Below are 22858 nucleotides of genomic sequence, written 5' to 3' on the forward strand. Positions count from 1 at the left end.
AAGAAGAACAGATAACTCTACAGAGCTTTCTCCTCAAGCAAAGAGGCCAATCATACTAGACAATAAACACACATTCACTTGATCACTTGTTCAATTTTATCATTCAAAAAACAATCATGCAGGTCTACAACAAACTCTAAATGAAATAAGGCAAAGATTTTGGATACTGCAGGCCAGAAAACTGGTACCTACAACAATAAGGTTTTACAATTTCTGTAGCATAAGAAGAACAAAACCTCAGGTTCCTGCGATGGGACAACTTCCAGAGCAACGACTGCAGACACCACCTAGAGCATTCACCTATACTGGAATGGATTATTTTGGACCCATGGAAGTTTCAATTGAACGAAGAAAAGAAAAAAGATATGGGGTAATCTTCACATGTCTTTCAATTAGAGCTGTCCATATAGAGATCGCAGAATCTCTCACCACAGATTCAGCGATTTTAGCAATAAGGAGATTAATTTCTAGGAGGGGACAGCCTTTATCAATTTGGAGCGACAATGGTTCAAATCTTACTTCAGGAAACCGAGAATTGAAGGAAATAATCAGATATTTAGACGAAGATTTAATCAAGAGGAAGATGGTATCTCAGGAAATTGATTGGAAGTTCATTCCACCAGCAAGCCCACATATGGGTGGAATATGGGAGCGCATGGTACGCTCGATGAAAGATGGACTGAAAAAGATTCTGAACGAAAAAGCACCTAAGCAAGAAGTTCTTTCAACTTTGCTAGCAGAAGTGGAACATATAGTAAACAGTAGACCTCTGACATATGTATCTGCCGATGGAGAGGATTTCGAAAGTCTTATACCAAATCATTTCCTCATAGGTACATCTGGCATAGCAAAGCCACCTATAACTTTTGATGCAAATGAAATCAACTACGATTTGAAAAAACGTTGGCAGTTTTCACAACAACTTGCAGAACATTTCTGAAATCGTTGGATAAGGGAATACATACCCACACTCACAAAGAGATGCAAATGGTTTCAAGAAAAGAAAAATGTAGCAAAGGGTGATATTGTCATACTCATGGATAATAAGCTACCAAAAAACAATTGGCCATTAGGAAAAATTGTTGACGTACACCCCGGTAAAGATAGAAGAGTAAGAGTCGTAGATATCAAGATTCAAGACAATATTTATCGCCGCCCTGTTGCCAAGCTGTGTCCAATTCAGTTATTAGAAGGAAGTATTCAAAACTAGTTCATTGTTCGAATACAGGGGACAGAATGTTGAGTTTTATTTTAAATAAGAATCACTTTGTATTTGTTTTGACATGTGAAAAAATAGTTGAATGACAGTTTTGGTAAACAAGAAGAATAAAAACGCTTTTGAAGAAAAAAGAAAAAGTTTGCGTTTTATTCATAGCAGTATATTCAGAAACGATAAACATTGTGCCGGTCTTCGAGCGGATATACTAATAGTGCACATTTCTAGGTAAATATAAACACCATGGATCCTGAGCGTACATTTTTTAGAGGGATTAGCAGGAGCAAGTAATACGGTAACGTTTAAATCTGATCTACTGTTGAATAATATAAACACTATAACTAATGACAAAATCAGTCATTTACTGACTGCTATTAATGAACTTGAAAATATAAAATTTCTTTGCTTAGTAGAAATAGGCAGTAAACAGGTTGTTGTGAATGATGTTTCTGGGTTTGAACTTGTCAGTTCTTATTGTAGATCTGCGTTACGTTGTGGAGGTGTAGGAATTTGGGCTCGTTTAGACTTAGTAATTGATATTATTGACTTGTTAGATTTTTGTTTACAGCAACATTTTGAAATTCGTGCATATATCTATAAATGTGATGGAACAACTTTTTGTATCTTGAATTACTATAGGTCACCGTCAGCAGACGAAAACATATTTTTACAAATTACAATTTCCTTTTATGTGGGGATTTTAATTTTGATGGATTCAAAAATACGAACTTCAACAATTTGTCATTAATTTTGTTGTCATAATATGACACCAAAATTGGTGCAAGGTTATATTATAACCTTTCACCAAAGGTAGTGTGGCCTCTACCTCAATCGATCAAGTATTCTCAGATGTGAATTGTGGAACATGTTGTGTAATAGACAATATATACTCTGACCAAAGAACTGTACTTTTTGACTTTCTTCACAACACAACAAAAATTGTTCAGACACGAGAAGACACTTCAGCGAACAAAACATTTGTAATTATAAAAATGCCTTGATGAAAGAGGATTGGAGAGACCTTGGCAAAATTTCAAATTTAAATGCGAGTTTTGAATATTTCTACAATGTATTCTTATTTATATCATTTCGATTTGAGTTTTTCTGAAATTGAATACAAAGACCTTTTTATCCTACAAAAGAACTATGCTAACCACGAACGTCGCCATGGGGGGGGGGGCGTCATGGTAAAAAAATGAATGAGAATAAAAAAAATAAAAATTAGAGAAAAGAAAGGGAGAGGTAATAAGAAAAGGGAAAGAACCGGGAGAAGGTTGGGATTTCCCAACAAGCATAACTTGGAGATCCCATACTTTGAAATTCTGAGTTGCTTGAAAACTTCATAAAAGTTTAATTTCTCCCAAGTAACAGAACAGTCCTGAACAGTCCACAAATTTTGAAGTGACAATTTTACAAAATTCTCAACTTTTCGCTATTTTTTCGACTTGGAAAAGTTGTGAAATTTCGGGCCATGAAAATAGAAAAAATAATAGTAGAAAAGAATAAGCACAATATCATTCAAGTGTTGTTTCCTTTCATTTGTATTGAATATTCCTATACGTGGTGGATATGGTGGAAGACCAAGGACCTTGGTCCAAAGTAAAATAATTCCCATTTTTATAATTATCAAAATTTATTTTTGTTTGTGCATACCCTAACGGACATAAGCATTCAGCCAATCTTTGGATAGCTAGGTAAGAAAATCAATATATTATAGTAGTGACTGGTGGGGTTGGGAAAATTTGGATTCCCTCCCCCCCCTGGTATTTCTTTTCGCTGGGGCCCTGATGCTAACATTATCCCTATTTAAAACCAAAAAATGGGAGAACATAATTATTTAGTCCAAAAACAAAAAATCACACATTAAAAACGGCTTCCTTTTTATGATGCTGCTTTTTTATGTAGAAATGAATAAGTCAAAACCGGAAAAGTTTTGCACTTTTGAAATTTGAAACTGGAAAAATGACTATTGAAATTATAATTTAATTACAAAAAATGAATTCGATTTCAGACAGAAAAATGTTCATCGAAATGAATTGATGTAAGTACCTGAATGAAGATAGCTCTTGATAGAAGTTAAATAAACTAACACTTCCTCGAACTGTCCTGCGAGAAAGAAAGCAGCTGCCATACACTGCCTTCCATGAATCGTATCGCATTCGCTGGTTGAACTCCCAACTAAGTGAAAACACTCTTCTGCTACTTTCACATGTTCAGGCTAAAAATTTAATACATTACTGATATATTGAAAGTCTGCTGAAAAGTCTATAAACTAAGTGTTTCAAAATTTGCCTAGATCTGCAGGGAATAATGAACGAAGTTTTATATAATTGAAAATACGAATGATCAGTAAATGATGTACTATGTACCAAATTCAATTCTTGACCAAGTGCAGCATTAACAACTCCTTTCAAAATATATTCTTGTGGTACTGCAGGTTGTAGGTCTTTCAACAGATCAAATGCTTCTTTGATATCATTGTTTCGAAGATGATGAATTACTAAGTTCAATCTTGCTTCTGGTACTACATCTACCAATGATGGGAAAACCTACGTAGTAATAGAAGTTAGTTGAATGAATGATTGATTAGGTGAACTATTTTAAACTATAATTAACAATACCTGCATAGCACCTTCTCCATCTCTAAAAACTACCAAGTTGTGTTTTAGTAGATCATATCCAAAGCCTACGTTGGCACTTTGATCTATAATGGTTCTTAGTTCATTTTCAGCAGATGTACCATTATAAAGACGGAAGGTGTTGCAAGCCTGAAAATCAATGTCATTCAAATCATTATAAAATGAAATTCAAATAATTGATTCAATTTCATTGATTATTTTTTGCCTGCACCTACAACACATAGTACCTACTTAGAAGCTATAAGAGGGCCACACTCTTCTTTTTAGTTCAACCGACTTTTTCACAAGGTTCCAAGTTTTTTTCTTTATCTCTAAAATATAGTTTTTTTTGGAAAATATTCAAACCGTCTTTTTCATTACATGAATAACTAAGGAAAATTATTCAGTGTACACTATTTTCAATAATATAACATCCTCCCCCTTCGAATTGATTGTAGTTTATCTTTTCTCATCCTCCATGTCTATTCTGCATAGCTTCACTACTGGCCGTTTGTAGACTTCTGTTACTGTTTTCTCATACGAGGTCCGGCTATTAAATAACGAGAATGCGCGTCTAAAGGGCTCCCTAGAGGGGTGGAGAAAAACGAGTAGTGCGTTGTGTAGGTATCTGGAAATTTTCTCTATTCACGTACCACGTATTTGGGGAGTAGCGGCTTGAAACGAACGTGTTTTTTTCTCCGAAAACCATGTGTGACGAAAAATAAGAGCAACGTATTAATCTCAAATTTCTCGTTCAATTGAAAAAAATTCCGAGTGAATGCTATAAATTGTTGCAAGAGGCCTATGGGGACAGTTCTCTATCTCGTGCGCGTGTATTTGAGTTGTGTAAGCGCTTCAGTGAGGGCCGAGAGAGCAAGGATGTCCAAATCAAAATTCAAGGCAATGTTAATCGTGTTTTTCGACATTAATGTTATCGTGATGACTGAATAGGTTCCAGAGGGTCAATCTGTCAACCAGACTTATTATTTGTTAGTTTTGGCAACACTGCGAGAACGAGTTCGTAAGAAACGGCCCGAGAACAATTCGTGTAGTTTGCACCAGAACAACGCACCTGCCCATAAAGCGCTATCTATGAAGCGGTATTTGGCCGATAAACGAACTCCAGTGCTCGAACACGCGCCGTACTCGCCAGATTTGGCAGTGTGTGACTTTTCTTGTTTACAAAGATAAAATTTGCGTTGGAAGGGACACGATTTGAGTCGTTGGAAGCGGTAAAGCAAAAAATGGCAGAGCTCCTAAAGGCCTTCACCAAAGAAGACTTCCAGCACTGCTTCGATCAATGGAAAAACCGTATGGAAAGGAGTGTAGCAAAGGGAGGGGAGTATATTGATGGGGAGTATTCGAATGGAGAATAATTTTTATATTAAAACCCTTTCGTAACCATTGTTATTTAATAGCAGAGGACCTCGAATTTTAATTGTTTCGAAAGTTTTTTCGTTTCAATGTCATGTGTTTTTGTAGCTTCATATCTCAATAAATATTGATTCTACTATGTCGTGGTATACACTGATCGATGCTGTTAATTTTTTTCCTCTTTTCAGCTTATTACTATATGATGTAGTTAGGCGATTTATGGCCAATTTTGAATTCAAATTGAACCAAAGCACTGCCGAAACAGCCTGGTACTGCAGATTTTGCTTCATTCTGGGGATGTCTGATGTTCACAATTTTTTTCTTCAGAAAAGCAGATGTATGTTTATATCATGTGATTAAATTAGGCTATTCTTCGGGTTTCCGATCAAAAGGTCTTTTTTCAACTACCTCTCTTGCAAAAAAATTGACTGGTTTCGTAGAAGGGTCGATGTATTTAATAGCATAACACAATTGAAGTTTTTCACTTCACATCTTTTTGTTTACTGGTTTAGATTCCGGTTGTATTTATATATCCAGACTTGTATAATATTTCCATCAGGTACATTTCGAAATGAAGACAACAAATATTTCAATGGAATTGAAGTTTGATAACTTTTCCAAACACGCTAAGATTATGTTAAAAATTATGTATAGAATTGAATAACAGCTCCCTTTAAGATATAAAAAATGTATACATTTTTTTAATCAACTCAAAACTACAATGCTTCAGATCTATTTGGAAAACTGCTGAAGAATATACACCAAATCACTCAAACTTTTTCAGAAACCACAACAGAAAAATGTATTTTCAATCTGGACTTAAACCAACTCCAAATCTTCATGAACATAAGGACTTCTAGAAACTTCTAATAAATACGAAATAATTTTTTGTTCATTCAAAAAAAAAAAGGAATATTGTATCATTCAACAAGGCAAGGAAATAATTCATCACTCATCCAGGTGAATACTTTTAAAAATACTTAAAAAACTATTTTTTGACTGATGAAAACAATTTATTGAGCTTGATATAATTATTTGAAAAAAATCTTCAATTATTTACTGCTTGGAAAAAAATTAAGAAAGAGTTATTTTCAGCGGCGAAGCTGAGGCAATGGAACTAGCTGAGGCAAACAATCTGTTTCTCTGCAGTGTATTGTTACGTTTTTCCCCGTGGGTTCACCAATAATTGACTACACTGAATAATTAAACTCAACTTTATTTCATTTTAAATACACAAATAATTCAACTGAAACTTCAACTATTATTTGAATGTCTATTGCCTTACTAAATCACTTCGCCGCACTGTAACGTCCACTTGAGTGTCCCGATATCCCGTATCCTTTAAATATCGTAATCGAATGCTGTAGAAATTCCTCCGAAGTTCTGTCGAAGTCGGTAGCACTATTCTCGCTGCTTCTCGAGTGGCGGAGAATCATCGTACATCAGCGCGTTCTTAGCTACGTCACCCTTGGTTTATGGCTACCAGTGGCGGCAGGCGTTATTTTTTTTCGGGTATGATTTAAAACAGTATTATTGCATCTGTAGTGTAGATGAAGTTGAAAAATTGTTCGCACATTACTATAAATACCCACAATCATTAATATTATATAGAACTTCATCTACTTATATTTTTGTTGTGTTCTGTGTTATTTTCATTGTGTTCTGTGTAATCTTCGGTATTCCGATTCAATAACCCTGAAGAGGCATAAGCCTATAGCAGGGCCCCACACAACACAATACACATTCACAATATTTTGTAAATATTCTTAAAAACCAATAAACATTTTTGACTTGACTTGACCGATTTAAATTATCTACGTTACAGTTAAAACTATAATGAAATTCTGAATTTTGTCGTAATTTTTATAGGTATCTGCCTTCAATTATATTTTTCACAAAAATATACTCACAGTGTTATTTTTTTGAAGTTAATTTATCAGAGTATCTTTGACGGGTGCTTATACAGAGCAACATTACAAAAAAAAGAAGGAAAAAATGAAGACTTTCACGACTGGAGATAACTGTGTGAAAGCTTTTTTCCGGGTTTTATTGCCTGACGTTTCGTTTACTACTGCGGCAGATATTATCAAAGGTGATGTGGTAACACTCCTAGTGTCCGAGATTACGCTCAAGTTGTTGTTATGAATGCCTCACTTACGATGATAGTATTTGACTCTGGTTTTATATTATTATTAGTGGGCATGGTTTCTCTGAATTGGGTTACCTGACCTTGTTTGTGTACAATTGAGGACAGGTAGCCAGATTTTATTGAGGTTGATTGACAAGGAAAAATTAATTATTTTTACGCCTGAAACTAAAAAAATAATGTTTAATGCTAAACATTAAAAATATCACTTCTATGATCGATAAGTAGTCGTATCACTGAAACTGACACGAAGAATATTTTCATGTATATTGAGTTAATAGTTGTTTATAAATAATGGTTTTCGAGAAAAAAAGTGATTGTTATTTTTAAAGATATTTCATTAATGCTGATGAGATTTAGTTCTTCAGACAGTAAAAGCATTATTTGAAATTATAACTGTAATAGTGGAATTATTTTAAGATACGTTCCACAATTTTATCAGGTGTTGAAATTACGAAAATGTATATTTTCATCGACAACAATTACAAATAAATCACACTGAGGGATAAAACCATAGTTTTACTTTATGTAAAAATCACAGTTACCTTCAAGTTGGTAGCAATTACAGAGTCGGGATATTGATTCAGGTACATCCCTAAAACTTCTTGAGATACATCATAATAATCCAGTTTATAATAGCAAAGAGCTACGTATACATTCAAGGCTATATTCTCCCTGAAATCGAATAAAAGCCTTCATTGAGTTCTTGAAAACCAAAATTTTTATTTGTTTAGTAGAATAATAACAAAATTAAAATAAACTAAAATATGCCACAGGCTTGAATTCACTTGGATTATAGTGAGCACTGGGAAGGCCAAAAAATTATTCAAAAACTTTTCAGAAATTTGCACTGTGTCGGAAATCAACTAGAAATCATTATCAACAAGACCATTATGCCTTTGTTTTCTCAGAGCTTTGCCTTCAAAAGAGCAACATATGAGAAGATGGTTCCAAAGTTCCTTTTCAACTTTGAAATACCAATGGTACCAAGTTCAGGATAACTCATCAGTGTTTCTATATGGTTTCAAATCCAAATTTTATACTATATGTATAAAATACTTGATGAAAATCCATAACGAATTCAATAAAACACTTCATTGTGAAAATTTCACAATAAAGTGCTGAATATTATTCAGCTGACAGTTCATTGTCTAACCTAAAAAGATTGGAATCCTGGCTGTCGACTATCTTGACTCTTTTAGAATGTTCAATTTCATTATTATGTTTGGAGATCCGCCAGTACCACACTTGTGTGTACTTCAACTGCATTTTCCTTTTACGATACATCGAAAGCGGTTGAGCAAGGCCTTGAAGATTTGTTATTATCTTATACAAAAGCTTCCACTTTTAAGCAGATCGCAACAAAACTATATTGGTATAATGAAAAACTAAGATGTTTAAAAATTGAATGAAACTGGTCGATACTTGATAAAAATTCATATAAAAACTTACTCATGAGATTTATTTCGATTTTCACTGTAAAAGGTTCACAAAACCGGGACACGTCTTCCGTTATACAGGGTGTTTCATAACTGAATGCTGATCCTGAAGAGCAATAATCCTTGAATGATTTTAAGAAAAATTATTTATATCAACAAAAGTCTGCAACTGCTTTATTTCTGAGATACAGGATGATGAAATTCAACAAAAAAAAATTTCTCCGGATATCTTCTGGAACCGCTTTGTTTTTTTCAATTTTGGTATATAAAAATAATTTCAATTCATGGTAAAGGTCCCTGTGGCGTCCCTGTCAACATTCCTGGCCATATTTTTTATCAAAATCATGAAACGCCACTGCCCAAAAATGATTATTATGAACAATTCTGATTCTGTGTTTAGTAAAATTAGCTACATCCGTGAAAAAAATTTCCCTGTCAAATAACGGATTATAGGTAACTTTTTGGAGAAACCATTGGCAAAAATTCACTCGTTAGAGAAAGTCTCGAGGAAGTAGAGTATGAACCCGTTAAATGTAGTAGGGATATAATAAATAATCATGCATAGTCCTCTATACTAGAATATGGGTGATATTCAAATTATTTGCAACTTGCCTCGTATCACGGAAAAAAAAGATTTGTTGAATGAAATAAAATTCACTTCATTCAAAGAAATAAAAGTGTCATATATGCACGACAAAATATATTGTTGGTGCAAGTAAAAAGAATTCTTGACTCCTAACTATTTCTTCAAGCATATGTTCATTGTATCAAACAAATATTTCATTGAAACAATCGCATCCATTAGTTATTTCAATTCAAAGAAGAATTGAATTCAAGTAATATTTTGTCTAATTGATAGCGAGAATGATTTATAGTAATTCGAATATTCTATTGAACAAACAAAATTTAAAGATGGGTGAAATCGTGGATCTGATTGAAATAATCAAATGTATTTTCTATTTGAATAAAAGTTATGTTGAAGAAACATAATATATCTGCAGGATGATGAAGAACCTTGCTTGTTTTGATAATGGGAAAATTTCCACTAAAGTAATGATTTTGTTGAACAAATAATGAATAGTAGTTGAACGAACAATGTTTATACCTCATTGTGAGTATCTTTCTGATAGAGTAAAGCATTTCGAAAGTTCAAAATAAGTATGAATAATGATGTACCAAATGGAATAAAGTTACAAATCAAAATCCTTCCCTCAGTTCTACTGAAAATTACTTTTCTCTTCTCCAAAACTTCAATATGTTTTTTAAGTTTGAAGATAAAAAGCATTACGTATAGTTTTAGTATATTGAGAAAATTACTTTTCAGCAGAATCAGAAATACAGAGTCAGTGATTGAATTTACATGAATCTCCAATCAAAATAGATCAAGTTATTGAATAATTGTGAGAATATATTATAGTTTGTTCAACAACCCGATTTCTCAATACATCAAATACACTTTGTATCATTTTCTCAACTGGATTATTGATCTACTTACGTATCACGATTTTTTAATCAGCTGCTGATGGGAGTCTTGCGGATAATATTTCATATTCAATACTGATTATGTAAATGCCATGGAAAATTGTTCAACGTGAGAATGAGCAAAATATAAATAAAAATCGAGAAATTTTAGTACCAAATTTATTCAAACAATCAATAAATTATAATAGACTTCTACAAATATTTAAATGAAAATATAAATTTTTCACAAATGGTTAATCCTAATATGAAACATTACCATATTTTATTATTTATTATTATTATTGGTGATATCTACTAAAAAACAATTAGAGTTGATTTCGAAACCTTTCACTGAAGTAATGATCTAAAATGAAAGAGAACAGAGATTAGTGATAGTCTACATTTTCGCAATAATACTATTGGATCAATTTCTATTAACAAGCTTAGATATTATCCCATAGAAATATAAAAATATAATAATTTTTTTTTGTACACATCCAATTTAACAAAAGGAGATACCCTAATTTTTTGATAATAGGAAAAAACAATGACTTACTTCATCACAGAAAAATTTGATTAGAAATATGACTGTGATGACAAAATTTACCTAGGTCTCCAATCGTAACTTTCAGGCCTTCAAATCTATTAAATTTAAGAATTCTAGCATTCAATTACTTAGGTATAGACCTGAATAATAATAAGTATCTACAGCAAATCGCAAAAATATATAGTTATTTGAGAAAACTGAATATGTTTTTAATTGTAATGGTATACATATTTCTTATTAAAGTTATGAATGAAAGACATACCTCTGTATGACTCTTAATTTATTCCATCAATTGCTTCCTTGATTGAATATTTTTCTTTTGCCAATTGGCGGAGTCATTTCTTTCATTTCTTCATCAGTGAGCCTTTTAGCTATGTCTAAGGTTAGATCATTTTCTGTCTGAAAAGTATGTGTTTTAAGTATATTATTAGGAGATAAATAATATATGTATTTTTTTACATTTAAAAATGCCAATTAGGTCATTTATTCCCAAGTTATTAAGAAATTCCTCCATGTCTAAAAATAAAAGAGATTATATTGCAATTATATCCAATACATGCTATTCATAATTATTTCAAAATATGGAATGAAAGAAAGTATATTATCAACATACCTGTGAAAACACTGAAAAACTTCAATCCACGTATAATCAAAAAGAAACTGTAAACCTCTTCGTCATTTCCTTGAAAAACACAAAACACATTGTTAATTCTTATTCCATTCGTGATTAGTTTACGGTTCTTGCGAAAATGCAAATGGTGCCGACAGGCACTCTATTCCTTAGAAGTATTTCAACTATATAATTTCTTTAAAGGAAACAATTCAATTTTTCAAACCAACAAATAATAAAAATGTTGAAATGAAATTATCCATAATCTTGAAATTATTTCCAAAATTAGTTAAAGGTATTGAAATGTATTGTTGAAGTGAAAATAAAAATTCAGTTGATTCAATTATATATTAGTGTCAAAACAGCACCCCATAGTGTTAAACTGAATTGGAAAGTTTTCATTCAACAGACGTACTTTTGATTTGATGAAATTATATTGTTTGACTCAACCGAATTATTTTGAGAACTCAATAAATGTTATTCTTGAAATGATTCACAATTCATTTGACTAAGTAAAAGACCTCTTGAATTGAAATATTAGAGAAATTGAAATGAGAATTCCATTTTGTCTCCGCAAAGTTATCATCTAATCAATACAATACACACGTCGTTTGGAATGAATGATATTTAATCAAAGTGATGAAATAAATTAGACTAAATAAATTTCTTTGAAGTAACAAATCTTTTTTTTCCGTGTATAGGCACCAAGTTATTTCAGGGTTTTCGTCTGAATTTAAAACAGCTACCTCAGTTGAAAGAGTTCTTGCAGAACAAACGTACTGTTTTACATCTTCTGTGGGTGCTTGAAATGGTTTGAGAATCAGAAACAATTGTATTTGGAAAACACTCTTGATACAGTCGCCTGGCTTCACATGCGTTCTCGTCAGCAAGCCCATTCAGTATGCCTGCTAATTCGGTATTCGTAAAATTTACCATTTTTATTTTTCAGAAAACAAATGTCTAGCCCACAAAGTAATCGTACTATACTTCAACAGCTGATTTCGCCTAGGGACAAGCAAATGAATGAATTTTATTTTTCACCTCAAAAACCGTTCGCCGGACAAAAAAAAACACAATTTTTATGAGTAGATAGAGGGTAGTTAGGAAAATAATATTATTATTCATTTGGAAAGAGGACAGTGCAGTATTTGATAGAAAAATATGACAGGGCATGTTAACAGGGACACCACAGATGAGCATTCAGAAAAGCTTTACCATGAAGAAAATGTATTTTCATGAGTACTTTGCATGTACAAAAATTGAAGGTGGTTTCAGAGATATTATTATGAAACACCCATTACAATGGCTTTCTCAAGCAAATCATAGTTAAAATATAAATAAATCGTGTTAACAAGTTTTGAGATGTTCAATTATCTGTATAAATAAAATTTAAAAATAATAATCACTATGAAAAAAAAGAGAATTGAAATTTTCTGTTTTTTACCCCTTTTATTTGTAACTAATGTTACTGCAGTTTCGTCCTATAAGGATATTTTCGAACTTATACATTAAACTCAGTTCAATGTAGTAACGTTAGTTACTGAAGTAACGTTAGTTACAAATAAAAGTGTTAAAAACATAGAAAGTTTCAATTCTTTTTGTTTTTTTCATAATGATTTCCCATCACGTAGTAACGGCTACATCCATCAATTTATTATAATCATTACTGTTACCTGTTTTGAAGAAGCAATCTTTTATATATGTCGATAGCTTCTTGATAATGAGCTCTCAGATAATGAATAGCTGCAAGACTGAGTTGATCTTCCAGAACATCTTGCAATTGTTGATGATATTCCATCAGAGTGGCTTCGTCTCGCAACTTGTGTGACAGATGAAAATTAAGTCTTATTTTAAGACCACTAGATGGAGCTTTCTTCAAAATCTCTTTAGAATCATCATACATACCTAAAACATGTTAAAGCTTAACCATTGCGAATCTTCGAGCAGCAGATTTCAATGAGGCCCATATCTATTGCGGAAGGGATGTAAATTGGATAGAGGTATTTCTGGTGGTGGTATCTGGTATCACAACATATTATATACAACACAACATATTATATACATATACAAGGTCTTTCCGCCGCGTTTGTCTGTCTGAACGCGATAAACTCAAAAACTACCGAACGGATATTTTCATACGGTTTTCACCAATGGACGGATTGATTGAAATGGAACGTTCACGTGTATAATTTATAATGTTTTATTTGAATTGTTTGAAATATGACGATGCTGTCAGTGAGAAGTCGTTTGGCGGTGCTACCCATGTGAGTTTTTATAAAAAATGGTGTTTATTCTCACTGAGATATAAAAAATAAAAAAATAATTTACTATTTATTAGTTTTTTGTAGGTCTACAAAGAAGATCGCGATGGAATATGTCTACCTTTTAAGCATAGACTCCTGTTTCCGTTGCAATGTTTAAAATAATGGTCACATATGATGTGATAATTGGAAAGCTATTTATACGAACACGAATAATTATAATTACCGTTTACACTATATAGTTCAAGATGATATCTTAGGATTTATCGTATGCGCGACGCGTGATGAAGAAAAATTGCAATTGCGTTTATTTTCTTTTACGCAGTGATTCACTTTGAAAGTGTTCAGGTAGATAGGTACTTACCTACTTCAAAATTTGAATCGATTGTAATGAATATACTTTTGTTTGAGTTTTTTAAATGGCAAAACACAAGCCCTACAGGAAAATCCTCAAGGCGCTCTTGAAGCGGAGATTACATCCATTTGGAAAAACGTTCAAAAGAAGTTTATTCCACATAAACGCAGTGGTCCAGATGGAAGAGTTTTTAAACTTGTTTGAGGTGTACTGAGTTGAACCTTATAACGATGACCTGCCACAGTCAGTCGTCTATTTCTGATATGTACCGCTCTTAGTGGAATCAAATGTGCCAAGTCACATAAACACTCACCGTGAAAGTATCTATAGAAGAGAGATTAATTTCCAATTTTTTCAATATTCCAGAATAGCAAGGTTACAAGTGATGTTCTCGTCTCCAATCAGGCGGATGGCTCTTTTCTGGATGGAATCCAGCAGCTTCAGGGTATGTTCTCCATACATGAGAACAATACTTCAAAGAAGGTATGATCTGAGCTTTGAAAAGCATCAAAAGTTGCTGAGGTGTGTACAGTTTTCACGGTTCGGAACAGTGTTCCAAGCTTTTGAGAAGCAGCATTTGCAATTTCAGCAACATACCTGTGCCAAGACATATTGGTGTCCATTTTAACTCCCAAAAAACTTATCGAAGCAGAAAGCAGAATTGTCTGACCTGACATTATTATATCCGGTTCGGAAACATTTATCTTCTTGGAGAAAACCGATGCCTGGGTTTTTATGGCATTGAACTTGGTTACTTTCACCCCAATTCGAAATTGTTTCTAGATCCTCATTGTCCTGGGATCCAAATGTAATGACGAGATTAAGTGTGCTGTCGTCAGCAAAGCAGTATATTGGATTTTTGTTTTTTCTCCAATAGGTCGTTGATATACAATAAAAAGATGGGTTGGAAACAATGTGGATCCCTGGGAAACACCAGCTTTGATGATGAAAGTATTCGAGAGGTATCCATCAACAGCCATTTGCAGAAAACGTTCTTTCAGGAAGCTGAAGAGCCATACACAAAAATGATCCGACAAGCCATAGCATCAAAGTTTGCCCAGCAAACCCTCATGCCACATACGTCAAATACCTTAGAAATATCAAGCGCAACAGCTCTTGATTCTCCATGTTTCTCGATTGCGTTATTCCAAATATGGTTGACATACGATAGAAGGTCGCCTGTTGATCTTTGTTAACGAAAACCATATTGATGATCGCTTCAGATGTTGAGGCTTTCCAAATATTTGAGGATATGCTGGTTTACGGCTTTCTCCATGATTTTTGATATAACTGAAAGCAAAACGACTGGTCTTGGAAGAGTTTTCTTGCCCTTTTTGGGAATGGGCTGAACGTGGGTAATCTTTCAACAAGAAGAAAAAACCCCTTTCTTGTATGACAGGTTGAAAAGTCTGCAAAATACTGATGCGAGTTCATTTGCGCACTTTTTAGGTACGAGTGAATTTTTTCAAAGTTCAATTTTATTAGTAACTGACAGAAAAAAGGTTGGCATACATGTTTTGATACCAGGATTTCTAGTAAATACATCAATTGAAATGTTGAATGAAAAAATTTATAAAAAATAAAAAAGACATTTAAATTAACATTGGCGACTTCGCTAAAATCCTAATTAAAACACAATCTCATGAATGAGTTATGTTTTTTTCAATAAAAAGAATAGCAAGAGTTGAAACCTGAGCTTATATCATTTTCAATATCAAATAACTCCTTTCTACAGACGCAACTGTCACATACCTATGCTATGACCATAATTCTCAGAACTACTTTACTGATGTGGTGATTATTTTTTTCTCTATCATCTATCTATCGAGACAATATTATCGTTTTCTTTACATGAGCGGCTAGCAGAATAAGTGGATGATAAGTAAGAGTTGACGTAAGTCACGGGGATTCCCCGAACAAATTCTATTATAGTAACACAACGGTGCGGTGTGTCAAAGATGTGCGCGAAGAACGAAATTCAAATTTAATGAGTTTTTTGTTCAGTCTTAATGTTTGAGGATTACATTAGAAAATTTTGATATGAATAATATTATTTTTGAGACAAAGTATTTTTTTTGTTTTAATTATTACCTTGTAATGAAAATACGTTTTGCATGTTACCTTTTTTCGACTATAGTCGGTGTTTCATTTATATATTCCATGATGAAAACTGCTGTCATTTATTATTGAATCAGTAGAATATAACAAAATAATGATCGTTGTCAATTCCTCTCAATTAAATGAACCATCTCGTTATGTATCAATGGAGATGCAGACTTTTTGACTCTACTTCATGATTAACATGATATAACATGAATACCTACTACCACACATCCTGATTTCAACCCATATTTTTGTGTAGAGTTACGTATTTATTCAAGATTTGGCTTTCAAAATGTCCACGAATTTCTATTCACATTTGAAGATCGACAAATTTCCAACACCAGAATTATTCTCAAAACATTTTTTTTTGGGCTTTCTTCCCCACTCCGAAGATCATTCTGGATCCACCACAGATCTCATTTTAGTACCTTATCAGTACCAGATTTGACTGATATTCAACTGAAGACAAAAAAACAGAATGTCAATTTGTGATTGAAGTTACGAGTATCTGAAATAATGGAAAAACAGATATATTTGAAAAATTCGTTTTTCGTTTCTCGGTCACCTTATCTGATCGTTACAGTTTTCGAAAGCCCGTTTTGTGTCTTCCTAAATGTATCACAATTTCTAATTCTGAATTAATAATGAAAACGTGTCTTTGCATTAGTACCATTAATTTTTCAATCTCTCATATTAAAAAGACATTTTCAATCGCAGTGAATAACTATTGTCGATCATAAAAAAGGCTTGTAAATGTAGTAGATTGTTTCCCTGAATGCATAAAAAAAGTAGTAGAGTTACACAGCAATTAAATGCACTAGACCCGTGTAACCGATTAACGTAAATACTAAAATTTGTACTTTGAAACTGAACTTTTCGAGTATACGATATCATTCTTCTGGAAATACCTAATCTCATCATACAGGGTGGGGTATCGAAAACGAAACAGATCGAATATCTTCATAACACAAGTTTTCTGAAAAAAATCCAAAAACACGTCGATTTGTAATCCAAGAGGGACATCTTTCTATCATAACCTCTCCCCACACCCCTCGGTCACTATCATCCAAACAATTTGAATAGGGAAAGTAGTAAGTGTGACACATCATTAAAAAGTAATTTCATAAGGAATTCGGCCATGTCAATTTTCGCCTCCTAACTTTCTAGTTTGGTGCCCTCTTGCGGGAAAAAAAACTGTTCCGTATTCCAAATTATGATACTTCATTTGCAAGCTAATTTGACAAAAATTCAGTGAGAATGCATTATGTAATTTTTCTAAGGGAGTAAACAAAATGGTGGTTCCACAATGGCGGACATGATTTGCAATTATGGTCAGATTTGATTCGAAAGTGGTGGTTTTCAGGGTCGGAAATTATGATTCGTTTGTCAATGCAAAAAAGCAATATGATAGCTCCAAAATGGTGAATGAAATTTGTAATTGTGGTCTAATTCGAATCAAAATGTTTGTGAAACACATGTTTGTGACAATAATGCAAAAACACGTCGATTCTATCCAAGGGGGACATCTTTCTGTCGTAACCTCAACTGTCATACCTCTCTCCTCACTCCTTGGTCATTCATACAATTTGAATAGGGAAAGTATTAAGTGTGACACATCATTGAAAAGGTAATATCATAAGGAATTCAGACATGTGAGTGTTCGCTATTTAAGTTTTCATTTTGTTGTCCTTTTGCGGGAAAAACAACTGTTTTGTATTCCAACTTGTATTTGAGAGGTAACGTGAACAATTCACGAGAAAAGAACAAAAATTGAAAAAAAGGACAATTGCATGAAAATTGGGAAATTGTACATAAATTCAACTAAGATCAATCCAAACTACAATAATTCACAGTAGATACTCGAAGGATTCTCCATTCACTGTCATACATGAGTATAAGTTCGTCTCAAAACGTTGTCTGTCGTTTTGGAGCATGTCTGGGGTTATTTGACGACGTTCGGTTATAATACGTTGACGTAACTTTTCTAACGAACCTGGCTGATGGATATATTTTACTTCTTAAATAGCCATAAAAAAAGTAATCTAAGGAGGATAAATAAGGAGATCGGGGGATGGGGCATTCAATGCATCCTGTTCTTCCAATCCAGTGTCTGAGAAACCTTTCAGTCAGGTACTGACGAACCGTTACAGCGAAATGTGGAGGAGCTCTGTCCTGTTGGAATATTAGGTGATCGTCAAGGTATCGGTTATCGTTTTCTATATGCCCGATAATGTTGGATCAACGGTATCTTCGAGTAATTCCAAATACATAGTCAGATTACTTGGTAAAAAATGGACCAATAATACGATCGCCAAATATTAACTTTTGTGGATGTTGCGTATGTACTAGGTGAAACACTCTTGAATTACAGTCTGACCAGTATCAATCACTCAATCGTTATCGGTTAACAAAAATGGTGTGACATAGGGAACATTACAAAACTTTGAGAAATTCGTGGAGGTGAATGAAGAATTTGTTTTTCAAACTTTGAAAGGTATTAAGAAAGGTATTTGGGTGTAATAACCTTATTATTACTCTAATAATACTATACTGCCCCTTTATTGTGCCACATATAACGTATATAAAATTAACTCTTGTATACAAAACTCCTATTTTCCACAGTTATGGAAGGAAGCTCTCGTCAATCCTCTGCCAAAAATAAATTCACCATCAGAGTTTTCTCACTTACGTTCAGTTCCGATTCTACTTGTTTTTCAAAAATGCTCGAAAGAGCCATTGATTCCAAATATCGACTCGATAAATTATTTACCACCGAAACAATTAGGTTTTCGGCCAGGTTACAGCTGTAGCTCTGCATTGACTGATGTATCAGATGATGTTCTGAGGGGAATGGATGAAAGTAAGGCAACGATCCTGGTACTCCTAGACTACACAAAATCATTCCTAACGAACAAATTACAGCGAGTACTGTATAAAAATGAGACATCGAAGGCGATTACTGTCACCACTGGTGTACCTCAAGGGAGTATGTTGAGTCCATTATTTTATGCAATTCATACTGCACAGTTCGTGAAGTGATTAACTCGTTGCAAGTATCATCTATACGCAGACGACACGCAGCTATACTTTTCCTTCAACTCATCAGATACTGCAGCAGCAGAATATTCCCTCAACTATGATCTGCAAAAACCTTTTAAAATATCAAATGAACATTTATTAAAAATCAATCAAAAAAATACATGGCTATATAATTTTTTGTAATGATAGAATCAGAGAAGAATTGCAGGCATCTTCGAACATTAGTATGGCTAATGAGATTATTTTTTACAGAACATACACTAGAAATCTGGGTTTGATAAAATTGATAATAAACTCAAATTCATGGAGCACGTCACGTCAAAGTTGAGAATTGGCTATGCTAATTTGAAAATGATCTATCCCCAGAGAAAATTACTAATTCAAAGCACAAAGATTCTTTCTATGTGATTCAATTGTTCTCTCACACCGTGGGGTAAGTGATCATTGGGTCCCAGAATCATATAACCTGAGCAACCGCACTGAGCCACTGCATCAGTGCAGCTAAGATTTCTGGACACTAATAATCCGTACAACCATCTTGGCAGAGTGATCTGGATAGACTACATCAGGCTTATTAGCGTGTATGAGCCTGAGGGTGGGGAACGAATAGTTCCAACAAATTCGGCACTTCTCGTTCCCCACAACAGATTCAATATCCCCCGGAGCCTAGAACAACACCCGTGTCTCGTTAATACCGTAAGAGTGCCGTATTTGGTAATATAGCACTCTTAGGGCCGCAGAAGTAAAGTGATCTCTGCAGCTTTTATCTGAGCTCTTTGTTGAACGGGTTCCAACTCGGTGACAGAGTTGTCGTCACCTCGTTCAGTGTCGAAAACTATACCGAGTTCATCAGCTGCTCGGACAGCTGCCCTAAAGAGAAATGCTCCAATTCCTGCTCTCTCATAGTCACGGACTATGCAAAGAAGGGGATCCGAACTCCTAACGACTTTACAGGCTGTATCCAGTACCATTCTGTCATGTAGACTCTCCAAACTCAAAAGTCCACGGCCTCCCTGTTGTCGGGGTGTTGTCGTCGTAAAACGGACGATTTGGGATGCAAACTCCTATAGAGATGCATCATTTTTCGGGTCTTTACGTCGAGTTGATACAGCTCCTCCCGAGTCCACTTCACTACTCCAAACGAGTAGAGTAAGATTGGAACGGCAAGCATATTTGTTGCAGCAACTTTGTTCTTCCCCAAAAGTTCCGATGACCAGATCTATCGAAGTTTATGCTGATACTTGCCGCGGAGAGAGTTTTCCACTGCTGCTACATCTTGTGAGTGGTGTTGTTCCACCCCGAGATACGTATATGTCTCTCCGGCATCCAGATGGTGTAGGATGCTTCCATCTACGAGCTTCACATCCTCTCCTTAGTACCCGCATCATCCTCTTTCGAGATGGACCATTGTTCATTTGTCTATCCCAAATTTCATACCGATAGCATGCGTGTACTCTTCCACCACCCTCAAGGACTGATGGAGATCCTTCTCTCCAGAGGCATAAAGTTCAAGATCGTCCATATATACCCTCGAGTATTTCTGAGCGCAACGGATAATAGCAATAGTGAGATGCAGAAGAGAAGGGGACTAAGGGAATCATCCTGAAATACACCCCTTCTGAAAGTGACCCACCCTGTTGGGACTCTTGCTTGACCAGATGTCATAGTGAAGCGAGGTCGCCAAAGTGATATCAGTTGTTCAATGCATCTCACTATGTTGTCGAGTACCGCAGGGCATCTGAGCAAATGTAAGATGAGCTCATGCGAAATTGTATCAAATGCCTTACGGTAATCGATCCAGGTTATAGAGAGGTTACGCTTATATTGTATCGAGTCCTGCGTTACACATCTATCGATAAGCAGGTTCTCTTTACATCCAGCGACTCCTCTCTTCGACCCTCTCTGCTCATATATCTGTTCGAACACTCGGTCAACTGCGGTGAGTATTCGTGTGTATAAGATGCTTGTAAACAACTTATAACACGAATTCAAGCATGTTATCGGTCTGTAATTCTTAGGAATCGACAAATCTCCGCTTTTGGGGATAAGAACGGTCCGCCCCTCGACAAACCAATCTGGAATCGGCTGCTCTCCATTCAGCCATGAGTTGAAAACTCTGGCCAGATGGCGGTGAGTACTTGGTAGTTTTTTCCACCAATAAGTGTTCAGCCCATCTGGGCCTGGAGCAGCAAAGTTCTTGTAACCAACAAGGGCCCTTCGAACGTCATCCGGGGTTATCGGGTTGCGCAGTTAATTGGGCTCAGGCTGTCGAAGCTCTCTGTTGAAAGCTTCGAACTGCGCTAGGGCTGGAATGTCTAAGTTGAGTGGCTGCGGGTGTTCATAGATATCCTTCCAGAAGGATTCCACCTGATCAGCGGTCGGCGGATTTCGAAGAGAAAGTCTCGATATTTTATCCGATTTTCCTCCTCTTTTCTCACAATATTCGTCTCGCCAGGAGCTGAAAACTCCACGACAAATATCGTTTTGCTCTGGTGGTCGAGAAGGACTACATCAGGCTTATCAGCTTGTATGAGCCTGAGGGTGGGGAACGAATAGTTCCAATAAATTCGGCACTTCTCGTTTCCCACAACGGATTCAATATCCCCCGGAGCGTAGGACAACACCGGTGTCTCGTCAATACCGTAAGAGTGCCGTAGATGGTAGTATAGCACTCTTAGGGCCGCGTTATGTCAATGGATATAGGCCGAGACCGCATATGCTGGACATGCTGACACCAAGTGCACCTGCACCTGCACCTGATCAGCGGTCGCCTTGACTTAAAGTGTGATGAATACGTCGTAGTTTGGCGGCTATTCGCCGCACTGCGGGCGTAAAAGGCCTGTTGGCCGCCCTGTAATCCATCACACATTGGATACGAGACGCGTGTTGTCTCGCCGACGTGATCTTATTATTATTATTATTATTATTATTAATTATGTCGATTGACAATCATGTTGAGATAAAAACTGCATTCGTCTAAAGAAGGAATGTTGAAAACGAAATTTGGATCAAAATAGTATATGACGATTAAAATCTTTTTCGTTAAGTTTCTAAACCAGTTTAATTTTATATGGATGGAATCTGTAATTTTTGAAAATTCGCCAGTTTGTCGAAATTTTGAAATTAGTTCTAATACGTATTTACGATTTACGTATTTGTTTGGGTGTTGCTCATTGAGAACTCTACTGGCTGTGTTGGCACATTTATTATTTTTGAAATAATATTCAATTATTTCTACCCTATCCTGAATAAAATAAACCATTTTATAGTTTACTCGTTAATGGACCTGATGTACTACTGACAAGAAACTGACACACATAAGCACTGAAACAAAATATTTTTTATTAAACCAATACAAGCATAGTAAGTCAAATTTTTCCAAAGGTACGAATGTCGTCAAATAACTCCAGAAATGCTCAAAAACGTCAAACGGCGTTTCGAAAATAACTTATACTCATTTATGGCAATTTATGGCGAACACTTTGAACATCTACTGTGAATTAATGTCGTTTGGGATGATCGGATTTGAATTTATGCAAGGTTTTCCTTTTTTTTTCAAAAGCTTTTATTCAACTTACTCCCGGATAGTTACTATATATGTATATGTGGGACAAATCTTGCAGCTGACTTTTGACCCACTTCTAGTGGTCCGATCAACTTGAACCGAGACTTAAACTTTACCAGGTGTT

General features: G+C 34.8%; 1 protein-coding gene across 3 annotated transcripts in view; it reads right to left on the reverse strand.

Annotated features, from left to right (window-relative positions):
• The window catches only part of Ttc26 (Tetratricopeptide repeat domain 26), a 51800-nt gene that overhangs the window by 20020 nt on the left and 8922 nt on the right, over nucleotides 1–22858 (reverse strand). For 2 of the 3 annotated variants that reach the window (XM_023157661.2, XM_074178564.1), the window contains 5 exons: nucleotides 13085–13316; nucleotides 7900–8029; nucleotides 3838–3984; nucleotides 3586–3765; nucleotides 3266–3434 (listed from right to left, as the gene is read on the reverse strand). In XM_023157661.2, coding sequence (XP_023013429.2) covers nucleotides 3266–3434; nucleotides 3586–3765; nucleotides 3838–3984; nucleotides 7900–8029; nucleotides 13085–13316 — 858 coding nt within the window. The remainder of the gene's footprint in view (nucleotides 1–3265; nucleotides 3435–3585; nucleotides 3766–3837; nucleotides 3985–7899; nucleotides 8030–13084; nucleotides 13317–22858) is intronic. The other variant, XM_074178563.1, reaches the window with a different exon arrangement.

This window comes from Leptinotarsa decemlineata, unplaced genomic scaffold (assembly GCF_025532065.1).
Source record: "Leptinotarsa decemlineata unplaced genomic scaffold, Ldec_3_MD MMD2_tig00004067_RagTag_RagTag, whole genome shotgun sequence".
Classification (NCBI taxonomy): domain Eukaryota; kingdom Metazoa; phylum Arthropoda; class Insecta; order Coleoptera; family Chrysomelidae; genus Leptinotarsa; species Leptinotarsa decemlineata.